The sequence below is a fragment of the Bos javanicus genome, chromosome 2 (genome assembly GCF_032452875.1).
Source record: "Bos javanicus breed banteng chromosome 2, ARS-OSU_banteng_1.0, whole genome shotgun sequence".
NCBI classification, from domain to species: Eukaryota; Metazoa; Chordata; class Mammalia; order Artiodactyla; family Bovidae; genus Bos; species Bos javanicus.
Window position 1 is genome coordinate 129,744,246 of NC_083869.1, and position 12,559 is coordinate 129,756,804.

The 12,559-nt window shown below is 43.7% G+C and overlaps 1 protein-coding gene across 2 annotated transcripts in view; it reads right to left on the reverse strand.

The window, feature by feature from the left end:
* The window catches only part of KDM1A (lysine demethylase 1A), a 66,063-nt gene extending 55,673 nt beyond the window's left edge, over positions 1-10,390 (reverse strand). For both annotated transcript variants that reach the window (XM_061393729.1, XM_061393719.1), the window contains exon 1: positions 9,911-10,390. In XM_061393729.1, the coding sequence (XP_061249713.1) occupies positions 9,911-10,264 (354 nt within the window). In that variant the 5' untranslated portion in view covers positions 10,265-10,390. The remainder of the gene's footprint in view (positions 1-9,910) is intronic.
* Positions 10,391-12,559: the final 2,169 nt, after the last annotated feature.

A 12,559-nucleotide genomic window follows, 5' to 3' on the forward strand; every position in this document is an offset into this window, starting at 1 on the left:
ACACTGGTGACTCAAGAGAGTCGAATGATCACAGCAAAGAATCCATATGAACACAAACTAAGAAGTAAGTCATGGGGAAATGGAGACTACAAGCCTTACTACTAATTAACACTGGTTATAAAGAGGAAATCCAGTCACAAGTAGAAAGAGGAAGCAGTCCTACTGAATGTTTTATTGTGGGGTAGAGCAATTTAGGATAGCGAAGATTATTATCGATCTATCTCTCTGCTAAAATGTGTAATGTGATATTACAAACAGTCATCAACCTTGTTCAGCTCAGTCGCATCCAACTCTTTGTGACCCCATGGACTGCAGCACAACAGGCTTCTCTGTCCATCACCAACTCCCGGAGTTTGCTCAAACTCATGTCCATCAAATCGGTGATGCCATCCAACCATCTCATCCTCTGTTGTTCCTTTCTCCTTCTGCCTTCAATCTTTCCCAGCATCAGGGTCTTTTCAGATGAGTCAGTTTAAGGTGGCCAAAGTACTGGAGTTTCAGCTTCAGCATCAGTCCTTCCCATGAATATTCAGGACTGATTTCCTTTAGGATGGACTGGTTTGATTTCCTTGCAGTCCAAGGGACTCTCAAGATTCTTCTCTAACACCACAGTTCAAAAGCACCAAATCTTTGGCGCTCAGCTTTCTTTATAGTCCAACTCTCACATCCATACATGACTACTGGAAAAACCATAGCTTTGAAAAAAGACTAAAATAGTCCTCAGTCAGACAAAAATATAGTCAACTAGAATAACAAGTCTTGTCTAATGCCAATCTGTACTTCCAATTACTATTCCATAGGAAACAGGAAAAACACCTTGGAACACTGTCAAATCATCATTTCGACTCCCATCCCAATAAAGATTTCAAGAAGCCACAGAAACAACAGCTCTCTATCCTGGATTCAATGAAAAGACAAAATGAATAAAATAAACAACTTACTGGCTGTGGAGACAGGGCAAGGACAACATGGCTTCCACATAAACACAGCTAACTTATTAGGCTTCTAAAATGCGAAATCTTGTGGATCAGAGAGAGTATAATCTATTTTAATTTTTAAATATCTCTGAAATAGCTCCAGATGGCTGGCTGCTATTATTTTTTTTTTAAATGACATGACCACAGATTTGGGGAGTCAGTAGCTAAGGGAGTAGACATAAGAGTTTTACTGAAAACATGGATTGGATTAGAAAATGGAAACAATTATGGATAAATTGAACAGTTTTGATGTGCTCCAAGAATCTTATTTAACACATCAATTTATCTATCAAACACTAAACATTGAGAACACGGCACAATGGAGAAAATGATTGTAAATGAGTCTCTCTGTCCTTAATAAGCTGAAACTCTAGTGGCAAACAAAATAAACTTGATCAGGTAAACATCTCATAGAGATTTTACAATAAAATCTCCCAGAAATGTAGATACTTGGCTTAAAGCTCAACATTCAGAAAACTAAGATCATGGCATCCACTTCCATCGCTTCATGGCAAATAGATGGGGAAACAATGGAAACAGCGGCTGACTATTTTTCTGGGCTCCAAAATCACTGCAGATGGTGACTGCAGCCATGAAATTAAAAGACACATACTCCTTGGAAGGAAAGTTATAACCAACCTAGACAGCATATTAAAAAGCAGAGATATTACTTTGCCAACAAAGGTCCATCTAGTCAAGGCTATGGTTTTTCCAGTGGTCATGTATGGATGTGAGAGTTGGACTATAAAGAAAGCTGAGGGCTGAAGAATTGATGTTTTTGAACTGCGGTGTTGGATTCTTGAGAGTCTCTTGGACAGCAAGGAGGTCCAACCAGTCCATCCTAAGGGAAATCAGTCCTGAGTGTTGAAGCTGACAATACTTTGGCCACCTGATGTAAAGAGCTGACTCATATGAAAAGACTCTGATGCTGGGAAAGATTGAGTGCAGGAGGAGAAGGGGATGACAGATGATGAGATGGTTGGATGGCATCACCGACTTGATGGACATGGGTTTGGGTGGACTCTGGGAGTTGGTGATGGATAGGGAGGCCTGGCATGCTGAGGTCCATAGGGTCGCAAAGAGTTGGACACGATTGACTGACTGAGCTGAACTGAAACTTTATCCTATTTGACTGAGATAAACTACAGAACAGACCTCAGGGTAATGGGTAAAGCAGCAAGGAGGGGAAAAAAGTTTCAGAGAGGGAAGGGGTTAGAAAATGTAATATATGTTTACAGTATGTAGCCTCCTTTCTCCTTTTACCCCTCAACAATGCTTGACCCCTCTGTCTCCAAAATTCAGCCCTTTAATCCCCCTGTGTATCAGTCCAAAACATTCAATGAATAATCACTTAACAAGGGCCTACTATGGAACTGGGCAATATGCAAATTCTGAGACAAAGACCAACAGTAAGATCCTCTCTACTGCAGTAGTTCAGCTTTTGCCTAAGACATCAAGCCCTCTGAAGGAAAAAAGAATACAAGATTAAAGTTAAGTTCTGATACTCTGGACACCTGATGTGAAAAGCCAACTCACTGGAAAAGAGCCTGATGCTGGGAAAGACTGAGGGCAGGAGGATAAAGAGGGGACAGAGGATGAGGTGGTTGGATGGCATCACTGACTCAATGGACTTGAGTTTGAGAAAACTCTGGGAGATAATGAAGGACAGGGAAGCGGACACGACTGAGCAACTGGTCAACAACATAAAATTCTATTTTGTAAAAAAGGATTTTTCCACTTGCTAAAAAAAGTTTAAAAACCATCTGAAAGAATCATACAAACTCTAAAAAATAAAAACTGTCACCCTGAGAAAAAGAATGGATGCTGTGAACACAAACAATTGGGACTCATTTGTGTGCTGTGCTAAGTGGCTTCAGTTGTTTCTGACTCTGTGCGACTCCATGGAGTACAGCCTGCCAGGCTCCTCTGTTCACGGGATTCTCCAGGCAAGATTATTGGAGTGGGTTGCCATGCCCTCCTCCAGGGAATCTTCCCAACCCAGGGATCAAACCCGCATCTCTTAAGTTTTCTGCACTGGCAGTTTGGTTCTTTACCAGCGGCACCAACTCAAAAGACTGAATGCTCTGAACACAAAGGATTGGGAATCTTTTATCCTTAAGTAAAATTCTCTGCTTATTTAACTTGTATGTAGAGTACATTATGTGAAATGCTGGGCTGGATGAAGAACAAGCTGGAAACAAGGTTATTGGAAGAAATATCAATAACCTCAGATACGCAGATGACACCACCCTTATGGCAGAAAGCAAAGAGGAACTAAAGAGCTTCTTGATGAAGGTGAAAGAGGAGAGTGAAAAAACTGGCTTAAAACTCAACATTCAAAAAACTAAGATCATGGCATCTGATCCCATCACTTCATGGCAAATAGATGGGGAAACACTGGCAACAGTGACAGACTTTATTTTTCTGGGCTTCAAAATCACTGCAGATGGTGACTGCAGCCATGAAATTAAAAGATCCTTGCTCCCTGGAAGAAAAGCTGTGACAAAACCTAAACAGCATATTAAAAAGCAGAAACATTACTTTGGGGACAAAGGTCCATCTAGTCAAGGCTATGGTTTTTCCAGTAGGCATGTACGGATGTGAGAGTCGGACCATAAAAAAAGCTGAGCACCGAAGAATTGATGCTTTTGAACTCAGGTGTTGGAGAAGACTCCTGAGAGTCCCCTGGACTGCAAGGAGATCCAACCAGTCCATTCTAAAGGAAATCAGTCCTGTATACTCACTGGAGGGGCTAGGATGATGCTCCAATACTTTAGCCACTTGATGGGAAGTAGCCAACTCACTGGAAAATACAGATGCTGGGAAAGATCGAAGGCAGGAGGAGAAGGGGCCGACAGAAAAGGACAAGATGGTTGGATGACATCACCGACTCAGTGGACATGAGTTTGCACAAGCTCTGGGAATGGTGAAGGACAGGGAAGCCTGGCGTGCTGCAGTCCATGGGATCACAAAGAGTTGGACATGACTGAGAGACTGAACAACAACAGAACCTCAGAGGTTCTACAACTACTTATACTCAAGGACAAAAGATGCCCCAAGAGGCAGATATGAGTCAGAAGGGTACTTGTTTTTACCTGTACACCCATGACTCTCAAATTTACATCTCTAGTCTCTTCTCTCCTCCACACCCTCGCAACAGTGATTCATTCACTTCCCAATCACCTTAAAGCTCATCTTTTGTTTTAACAGTTTTTCCTTGTAATTCACCTAAGGACACAACTGCCAGATTAATTTTTCCAAATATGTTATATTTCACACAGTTTAACAGATGAATGCCCAAACTGTCGTAGCAGCGTAAGAACTCTCTGGCTCTAGCTAGTCAAACTTACCTCTAATCATTTTCTAACATACTAGTCAAAATCATCCCTAAATTCCCTAAAAGCTACCCTCACCAAGGAACACCTCCTCTGCAAATCACTCCCTAAGTCTTCCACACTCACAAATATATCTTTCCCTTCTCTAAATTTTCATAGTACTTACCCTTCATAATCTAGCAATATTGTCTGGTAGAATTTTCTGTGATAATGGTAAAGTTGTGCATCTGTGCTTCCAATAAGGTAGCACTAACCGTGGCTACTGAGCACTTGTTATTGCTGTTTAGTTGCTTAGTAGTGTCTGACTTTCATGACCCCATAGAGTGTAGTGACCAGGCTCCTCTGTCCATGGGATTTCCCAGGCAAGAATACTGGAGTAGGTTGCCATTTCTTCTCCAGGGGATCTTTCTGACCCTGGGATCGAACCTGCACCTCCTACATTGGCAGGTAGGTTCTTTACCACTGAGCCACCAGGGAAGCCCCTCACCATGTGGCTACTTAGGATTAAATTAAAATTAAAAATTCAGTTTCCTCAATCTACTAGCCAGAGAAGGCAATGGCAACCCACTCCAGTGTTCTTGCCTGGAGAATCCCAGGGACGGGGAGCCTAGTGGGCTGCCATCTATGGGGTCACACAGAGTTGGACACGACTAACGCGACTTAGCAGCAGCAGCAATCTACTAGCCACATGTTAAGCGCTCAATAGCCGCAACTGCCCAGTGGCTACCATACTGCACAGTACAGATCTCTACAACCTAGACCCAACTCTATACAACACTCCGACTACAATCCCTCTAACTTATCTTGCTCCTAGAAAAATCTCATTTGCAATTAAATTCTTTTGCCCACTGTTTCCAACATTCAGTTGTCCACTCTGGATTTCCTGTCTGCTTTTCAGACCACTTCCTATTATATTCCAAGCATTTCTCACCTCCTTCTCTCAGCTCGTAGCACTTAATCACTGGGTGCCAGACACTGAAATAAGCATTTTGTTTACATTATACATAAACCTAATAATGTTATAGATAGATTTATTTTCCTGAGGAAAGGGAATCAATCACAGGAGGATGAGTTAATTCCAGAAGTTCATCCTTTTCCAGACTACTATAAAAAATTCTGTCCTTTCTCAAGGCTCAGCTCAAGGACGCCATTCCTTAAGCTGTGTGTTGTTCCCAAAGCCTCAGTCCAACCCAACAATTTCAAACCTTAGTTTGCCATAATGTTAGCACACACATTCAGAGGTAAATTTACTCTGAAACTAATGAAACCTGAGCATCAGGGAACTTCAGTTGCCTGGATTCCTTCCAATACAATACAATTGTGTAATTTCAATTACACAATTATATATACATTTACTTATTTATATAATTATATATTATGTATATATAATTTTTAAATCTCCCCCGAAAAACTGAATAAACTCCCATGCAAAAAATACAGATATATATCCCCTGGATAAACCTCAGAACTCTTGAAGCAAGGCCTATTTACACTGGACTCAGCTTACATTTTACCCCTTTTTGGACACTCTATCCCTTGAAGTCTGTTTTCTTTGGCTCCCAAGACTAGCTCTGAATACATAGGTCAGCTTCCCCAGTTCTTTACTTTCTAGGTGCTCTCCAAATACACACACAACTCATTTTTCTTTTGGGAGCTTCAGAGCTAATCACAAAGGAAAATTAAAACAAACACAGGAGAATTACAAGACAGAAGTCTTATAGCATGACCCAAATTAATCTACAGATTCAATGTGATGCCAATCAGAATTTCACCTGCCTTTTTTGCAGAAATGACATATTGATCCTAAAATTTATATGGAAATGCAAGAGATAAAGAATGGCCAAAACAATCTTGAAAAAGAATAAAGTTGGAGAACTCATACTTCCTTATTTCAAAACATATTGTCAACCTACAGTAATCAGGTCAGTCTGTTGCTGGTGTAAGAACAGAAATATAGAACAATGGGATAGAAGTGAGAGTCCAAAAATAAACTCACACTTAATAGTCAATCAACAAGGGTGTCAACCATCCACAGGGAGACAGAATAGCTTCAACAAATTGTGTTGGGACAAATAGATATACACAGGCAAAAGAATGAAGTTGAACTTCTACCTAAAGCCATCTACAAAAATTAATTCCAAAATGATCATTGACCTAAAAGAGTTAAAAGTATAAAACTGTTAGAAGAAAACACAGGAGTAAATCTTTATGACACTGAATTAGGCAACAGTTCCTTAGATGGGACACTAGAAGCAAAAGGGACAAAAGAAAAAATGTTAATAAATTGGAAACCAAAATTAAAACTTTTGTAATCACCATATATACAGAACTCGAACTACTCAACAATAAAAATACAACACAATTTAAAGATGAGCCAAGGAGGGATTCCCTGATGGCTCAGTGATAAAGAAGTGTTAGTCACTCAGTCACATCCAACTCTTAGTGACCCCATGGACTACAGTCCTGTCCAGGCTTCTCTGTCCATGGAACTCTCCAGGCAACAAAACTGGAGTAGGTTGTCTTTTCTTTCTCCAGGGGATCTTCCTGATCCAGCAAACCTGGGTCTCCTGCACTGCAGACAGATTCTTTATTGTCTGAGCCACCAGGAAGCTCTCAGCAGTAAAAAAAAAAAAAAAAAAAAAAATCCACCTGCCAACACAGAATGCACGGGTTCAATCCCTAATCTAATCCTGGAAGATTCCACATGCCCTGGAGCAACTAAGCCCTGGGCCACAACTACTGACCTGTGCTCTAGAGCCTGGGGGCCACAATTACTGAGCCCATGTGCCAAAGCTAATGAAGCCTGTGTGCCCTAGAGCCCATGCTCTGCAACAAGAGATGCTGCTGCAATGAGAAGCGTGTGCACCACAACTAGAGAGCAGCCCCGCTCAGTTCAGTTCAGCTGCTCAGTCGTGTCCGACTCTGCATCCCCATGGGCTGCACGACAGGCCTCCCTGTCCCTCACCAATTCCTGGAGTTTACTCAAACTCACGTCCATTGAGTTGGTGATGCCATCCAACCATCTCATCCTCTGTCGTTCCCTTCTTCTCCTGCTTTCAATATTTCCCAGCATCAGGGTCTTTTCAAATGAGTCAGTTCTTTGCATCAGGTAGCCCCCGCTAGCTGCAACTAGAGAAGAGCCCTTCCAGCAATGAATACCCAACACAGCCAAAAATAAAGAAACAAACAGAAAAAGAGCCAATGATAGAAAGACAACTTTCACCAAAAAAGTATATGGGAAAATACTCAAGTCAACATCTTTAGCTTACATATTAAAAAAACCACAATGAGATACCACTTCACACCCACTAGAATGGCTATAAATAAAAAGACAGTATCAAGTGTAAACAGGATTGGAGAAATTAGGACTCTCAAATATCGATAGCTGGAATGTAAAATGATGAGGCTGCTATGGAAAACTGTTTGGCAGCTCCTCAAAAGGTTAACAACCCATGCTTGCTAAGTTGCATCCCATACAACCCATTAGTTCCACTCCTAGGTATCAAATCCAAGAGAACCAAAAACATTCACACAGGGCTTCCCTGGTGGTCCAGAAGTTAAGAATCCATCTGCCAATGCAGAGCACACAGGTTCAATCCCTGGTCCAGGAAGATCCCACATTCCTCGGAGCAACTAAGCCTGGAACCACACTACTGAGGCCGTACACCTAGAGACCATGCTCCAAGAGAGAAGCCACCACAATAAGAAGCCCAGGCACTGCCAACTAGAGAAAGCCCATGTGTGGCAACGAAGACCCAGCAGAGTCAAAAATAAATTAATTAAAAAAAAAATTCACAGAAAAAACTTCACAAATGTTCACAGCAGCAATACTCTTAATAGTCAAAAAGTGGAAACACCCCAAATGTCTATAAAATGATGAATGGATAAACAAAACGTGCTATACTCGTACACTGGAATATTATTTGGCCTGTGAACTATTAAGTTCTGAATGGAAGTACTACAACACGGATGAACTCTGAAAACATGGTAAAGCCAGACACAAAAGGCCAAATATGCCTCCATTTACATAAAATGTCCAGAAAACAGCAAATCCACAGTGACAGAAATTAGTTATTGCCAGGGGCTGGGGTTAAGGAGGAATGGGGAGTGCCTGCTAATGTTACAAGTGTCTTTAGGGGATGATGAAACATCCTAAAATTGACTGTTGTGCTGGTTGCCAACTTTGTGAATATGATAAAAATCACTGAATAGACTCAAAAATGGTAAATTTATTGTTTGTGAATTCCCTCAATAAATTTTTTTTAATCTCATCTTCTGGTTTTCTGGCCACATTATCTGTTGAAATAGTAAAATCAAAACCCAATTGGGCTTCTGCCCTCTATTTCTTTTCAGAGCTGGAAGTTGCCAACCTGTGCTTTGGTTAAAACTTCCTCTCCCCTCAAGACATCCCTAGGGCAGGGTATTCTTGGTGAGAGAGCTCTCAAAACTGGGCAATCTATTCTGAGGGCTCTCAGTATAGGCAATACTCAAGAAGCTCCTCGTGCACACTGAACTGGCTCACCCATTTAAATTATAGATATCATAGGCATAAGCTACGATTTACATATTTAGTTACTTAGAACTATATATTTCCAGTTTTTTCAACTGTACCGTGAAATCCCAGAAAAGGCCCACGCCTGAAGTCTGCGCTCTCGCACTGCCCCAGTGCCCTGCTCACTGGTGTCCCATGTGGTCCTTTGTTTCAGAGGTTGATGATACCCTACCCTGTTCTAAGTGTAGGGTTTATATTCCAGTTCCACCACTTACTTAGCTTTCTGACTCTGGACAAGTTGCTTAAACTGGGAGTTTCAGCTTACTCATTCCTGAAATGAGGCTAGCAACACCTGCCAGTTACTATTATTTTAACAAACATAAAAATGCTGGTCACGCTTTGAACACAGCATCTGGCATCCAGAATTGTGAGGCAACTATTATCTGTATATACTGTCCTTGTAACAGTGCCTTGACTAATTGATATTAATCAGCTTCCTCATCTGTAAAAATCCACATCAAAAGATCACTGATAGAATGAAAAGGGGAAAACTCGCTAGCACCAAGCAAAGTGCTCAAAAAAAAAAAAAAAAAAAAAGTTCCTTCCCCCACCCTCCCGATCTCTCCGGCTAAGACAATTTCTTTACCATCATCCTACAGCCTCAACGTGCTCCCAGCTCAAACACATAAATATCGCCGAGCAGCTTCCAGACACATCTGTGGACAAACAGGGATGAATGTCCCCGACAAGGCCAACCACAACACCACGTCAGGGAGCCATTTTTTCCCCCCAGTCAAGAAAACGAAAAGGTAGACGAAAAGTATATGAGTGAAAAGACTCCCCTCCGAGATGCCCCTTTTCCTGGGACGGCCGGGTCCCTGCACAAAGACGCGTTCACCACAGGCAAACACCTTCCCTTCGCTCACCCCACCCAGTCAGCCAGCCGGGAGGTGGGTGGAGGTCGGCGACCGGAGGTCGGGGTGGGCGTGGGGCTCAAGGCCCAAGACCCGGGCTCGCGGAGGTGGGGGCGGGGTAACGCGGGCTGGACAAACTCAGGGGAGCTAGGCACCGGGATTCTGTGTCGAGGGTGGGGGGTCGGGCCTCACCTTCGCCCGCTTGCGCCGGCTGGTCCGTCGCCCCTCCGGCGTCTCTGCGATTCCCGTTTCCATGGGGGTCGCAGACCCAGGGACGGCGGTAGGCCCGGCTTGAGGCCCGGCGGACCCCGGCGGCTCGGCCAGGCCGCCGGGGGGCGAGGCCCGCGGGGGCTCCTTCTTGCGGGGAGTGCGCTCCCCAGCCGCCCCCGGCCCCGCCTCGCCAGGGCCGGACAGGCCCGCGGGCGGTGCGGCCACCTCAGAGCCGTTCTCCGCGCCACCCGCTACCCCCGCACCGGCCTCCGACCCGGCAGCCGCAGCCGCCGCCGCTGCCGCCGCCGCCGCCGCTGCCTTCTTCCCAGACAACATGTCGGGCCGCCTGGCCGCTGACGGCCGTAGGGGCCGCCCGGTCTGTCGGTCCGTGGGTCCGAAGCCGCCTCGCCTCACTTCACACAGTCCGCGCGCTGCCAACCGCCGCCCCGTACGCACGCGCTGCGCGCGCTCCCGCCGCGCCCGGACAATAAGGCCCCGGACGCCCCCGGCCCCGCCCTCCCCGCTGCCATAGAGTGCCGTCCTAGAGGCTAGAGCGGCACCACGGCAAATTGCGCGAAGCTTTCCTAGAGCGTCTCCTTAGCTTTGGGGATCTGTCCCGGGACGGTTCTCGTTCTAGGGCTTCTGGGCCAGACCGTACATCCGAGGGCAACCATTTCCTCCAGAGACTTGCATGTATTTATAAATTCATTCGTTCATTTACTCATTCATTAGTTCAACTAGTATTAATATGCTTACTACGCGACAAGAGTTTAATTATGAAGTTCTTGCTTTCAAAGAGTTTACAGTCTAGTGAGGGGAAGACACTGAAATGTAGCTGGTAGATCAACTTATTTACTAGTCATAATTGTCCTGCTTGGATGGACTGGCAAAATCTTGGAGAGCAAATGAATTTCATGGTAATAAAATGGACAAAAGTTAGGAAATCCACAGTGAGTCCAAATGGAATTGTCATTTCTTACTGGACTTTGCTCATAGTTTTCCTTCTATGTGGACCGCCCCCCCCCGCCCCGCCCACATTTGCACTTTAGCACTTGCACCTCCTCACACTCCTATGCTCCCCATCCCCATTGCACAGGACAGCTTTCCACTCCAGGTTAATTCTAATGTCGGCCCAGATTGTTAGTTCAGTCTCTCAGTCGTGTCTGACTCTGTGACCCCATGGACTGCAGGCCTCCCTGTCCATCACCAACTCCAGGAGCTTGCTCAAACTCATGTCCATTGGCTCGGTGGTGCCATCCAACCATCCCATCCTCTGTCGTCCCCTTCTCTTCCTGCCTTCAATCTTTCCCAGCATCAAGATCTTTCCCAATGAGTCAGTTCTTCGCGTCAGGTGGCCAAAGTTGGAGCTTTGGCATCAGTCCTTCCAATGAATATTCAGGACTGATTTTCTTTAGGATGGACTGGTTGGATCTCCTTGCAGTCCAAGAGACTCTCACGAGTCTTCTCCAAAACCACAGTTTAAAAGCATCAGTTCTTCACCACTCAACTGTCTTTATGGTCCAACTCTCACATCCATACATGACTACTGGAAAAACCATAGCTTTGACTATATGGACCTTTATTGGTAAAGTAATGTCTCTGCTTTTTTAATATGCTATTTGGTGGAGATCGTGTATTCTTTTAATTCTTCCAGGAATACTTCACTGACTTAACAATGAAACAGGCCTTGTGTTCTTCAAGCTTATTTCCATCAAGACACAGAGTTATCATTGCTTTTCTTATAAGTTTGTGTCTTCAAAGTATAATTTTCAAAAAATGATTCCACTTACATGATGTTCAAGAACTAGTCCAACTGACCTCTAGTGATAGAATCTAATCAGTGGTTGCCTGGGATGAGGGTGGGGTTTGACTTCAAAAGAGCCGTAAAGAATTTGCTGGCAGTGATGGAAATGGTTTATATCTTGACTGGAGTGTGTATGCATGAGTCAAAACTCATTGAATTATGCATGTAAAATAGGTATATTTTATTTTATGTTGATTGTATGTTAAAGAAGTTGATTTTTTTTTTTTTTTACTAAGTACATAGAAAAAAATCAACTTCAGGAAAATTAAGTTCAGGGAAACTAAAGCTTTGCCAGAAAGAAAATCATAGTACAGCACATGGTTCAGCCATGAGCGACACATGTCCAAAATAACATGAACAATGAAAATTATTTTAACCAAAGGGATAGAATTATATTGAGAGAATGGAGAAAGGAGAAAGTTTATGGAGGAGAGAGGGGGTGAGAGAGGTTATAGAAGAGTCAGAATGGGGGTGGATGAGGTTCTGTATCAAAGCTAAATTCCCATCATCCATCATAAAATGATAGTATATAATGTTGAAACCGAGTAAGACCCTATGGTACTTGCCCTCCCTGTCCTCTACCTGCCTTTTGTCTGTGGAAAATCTTTAGCCAAAGAACAAGTTTAATCAGAGAAGTGAGTAAATGCAGAAACAAAGGAAAATGGTCAAAAGAGACCAAATAACAATAGTGTAGTCATTAAGCAGAGTCAAGTACCTTTCAGTTCAGTTCAGTCGCTCAGTCGTGTCCAACTCTTTGCGACCCCATGAATCGCAGCATTCTAGGCCTCCCTGTCCATCACAAACTCCCGGAGTTCACCCAGACTCAC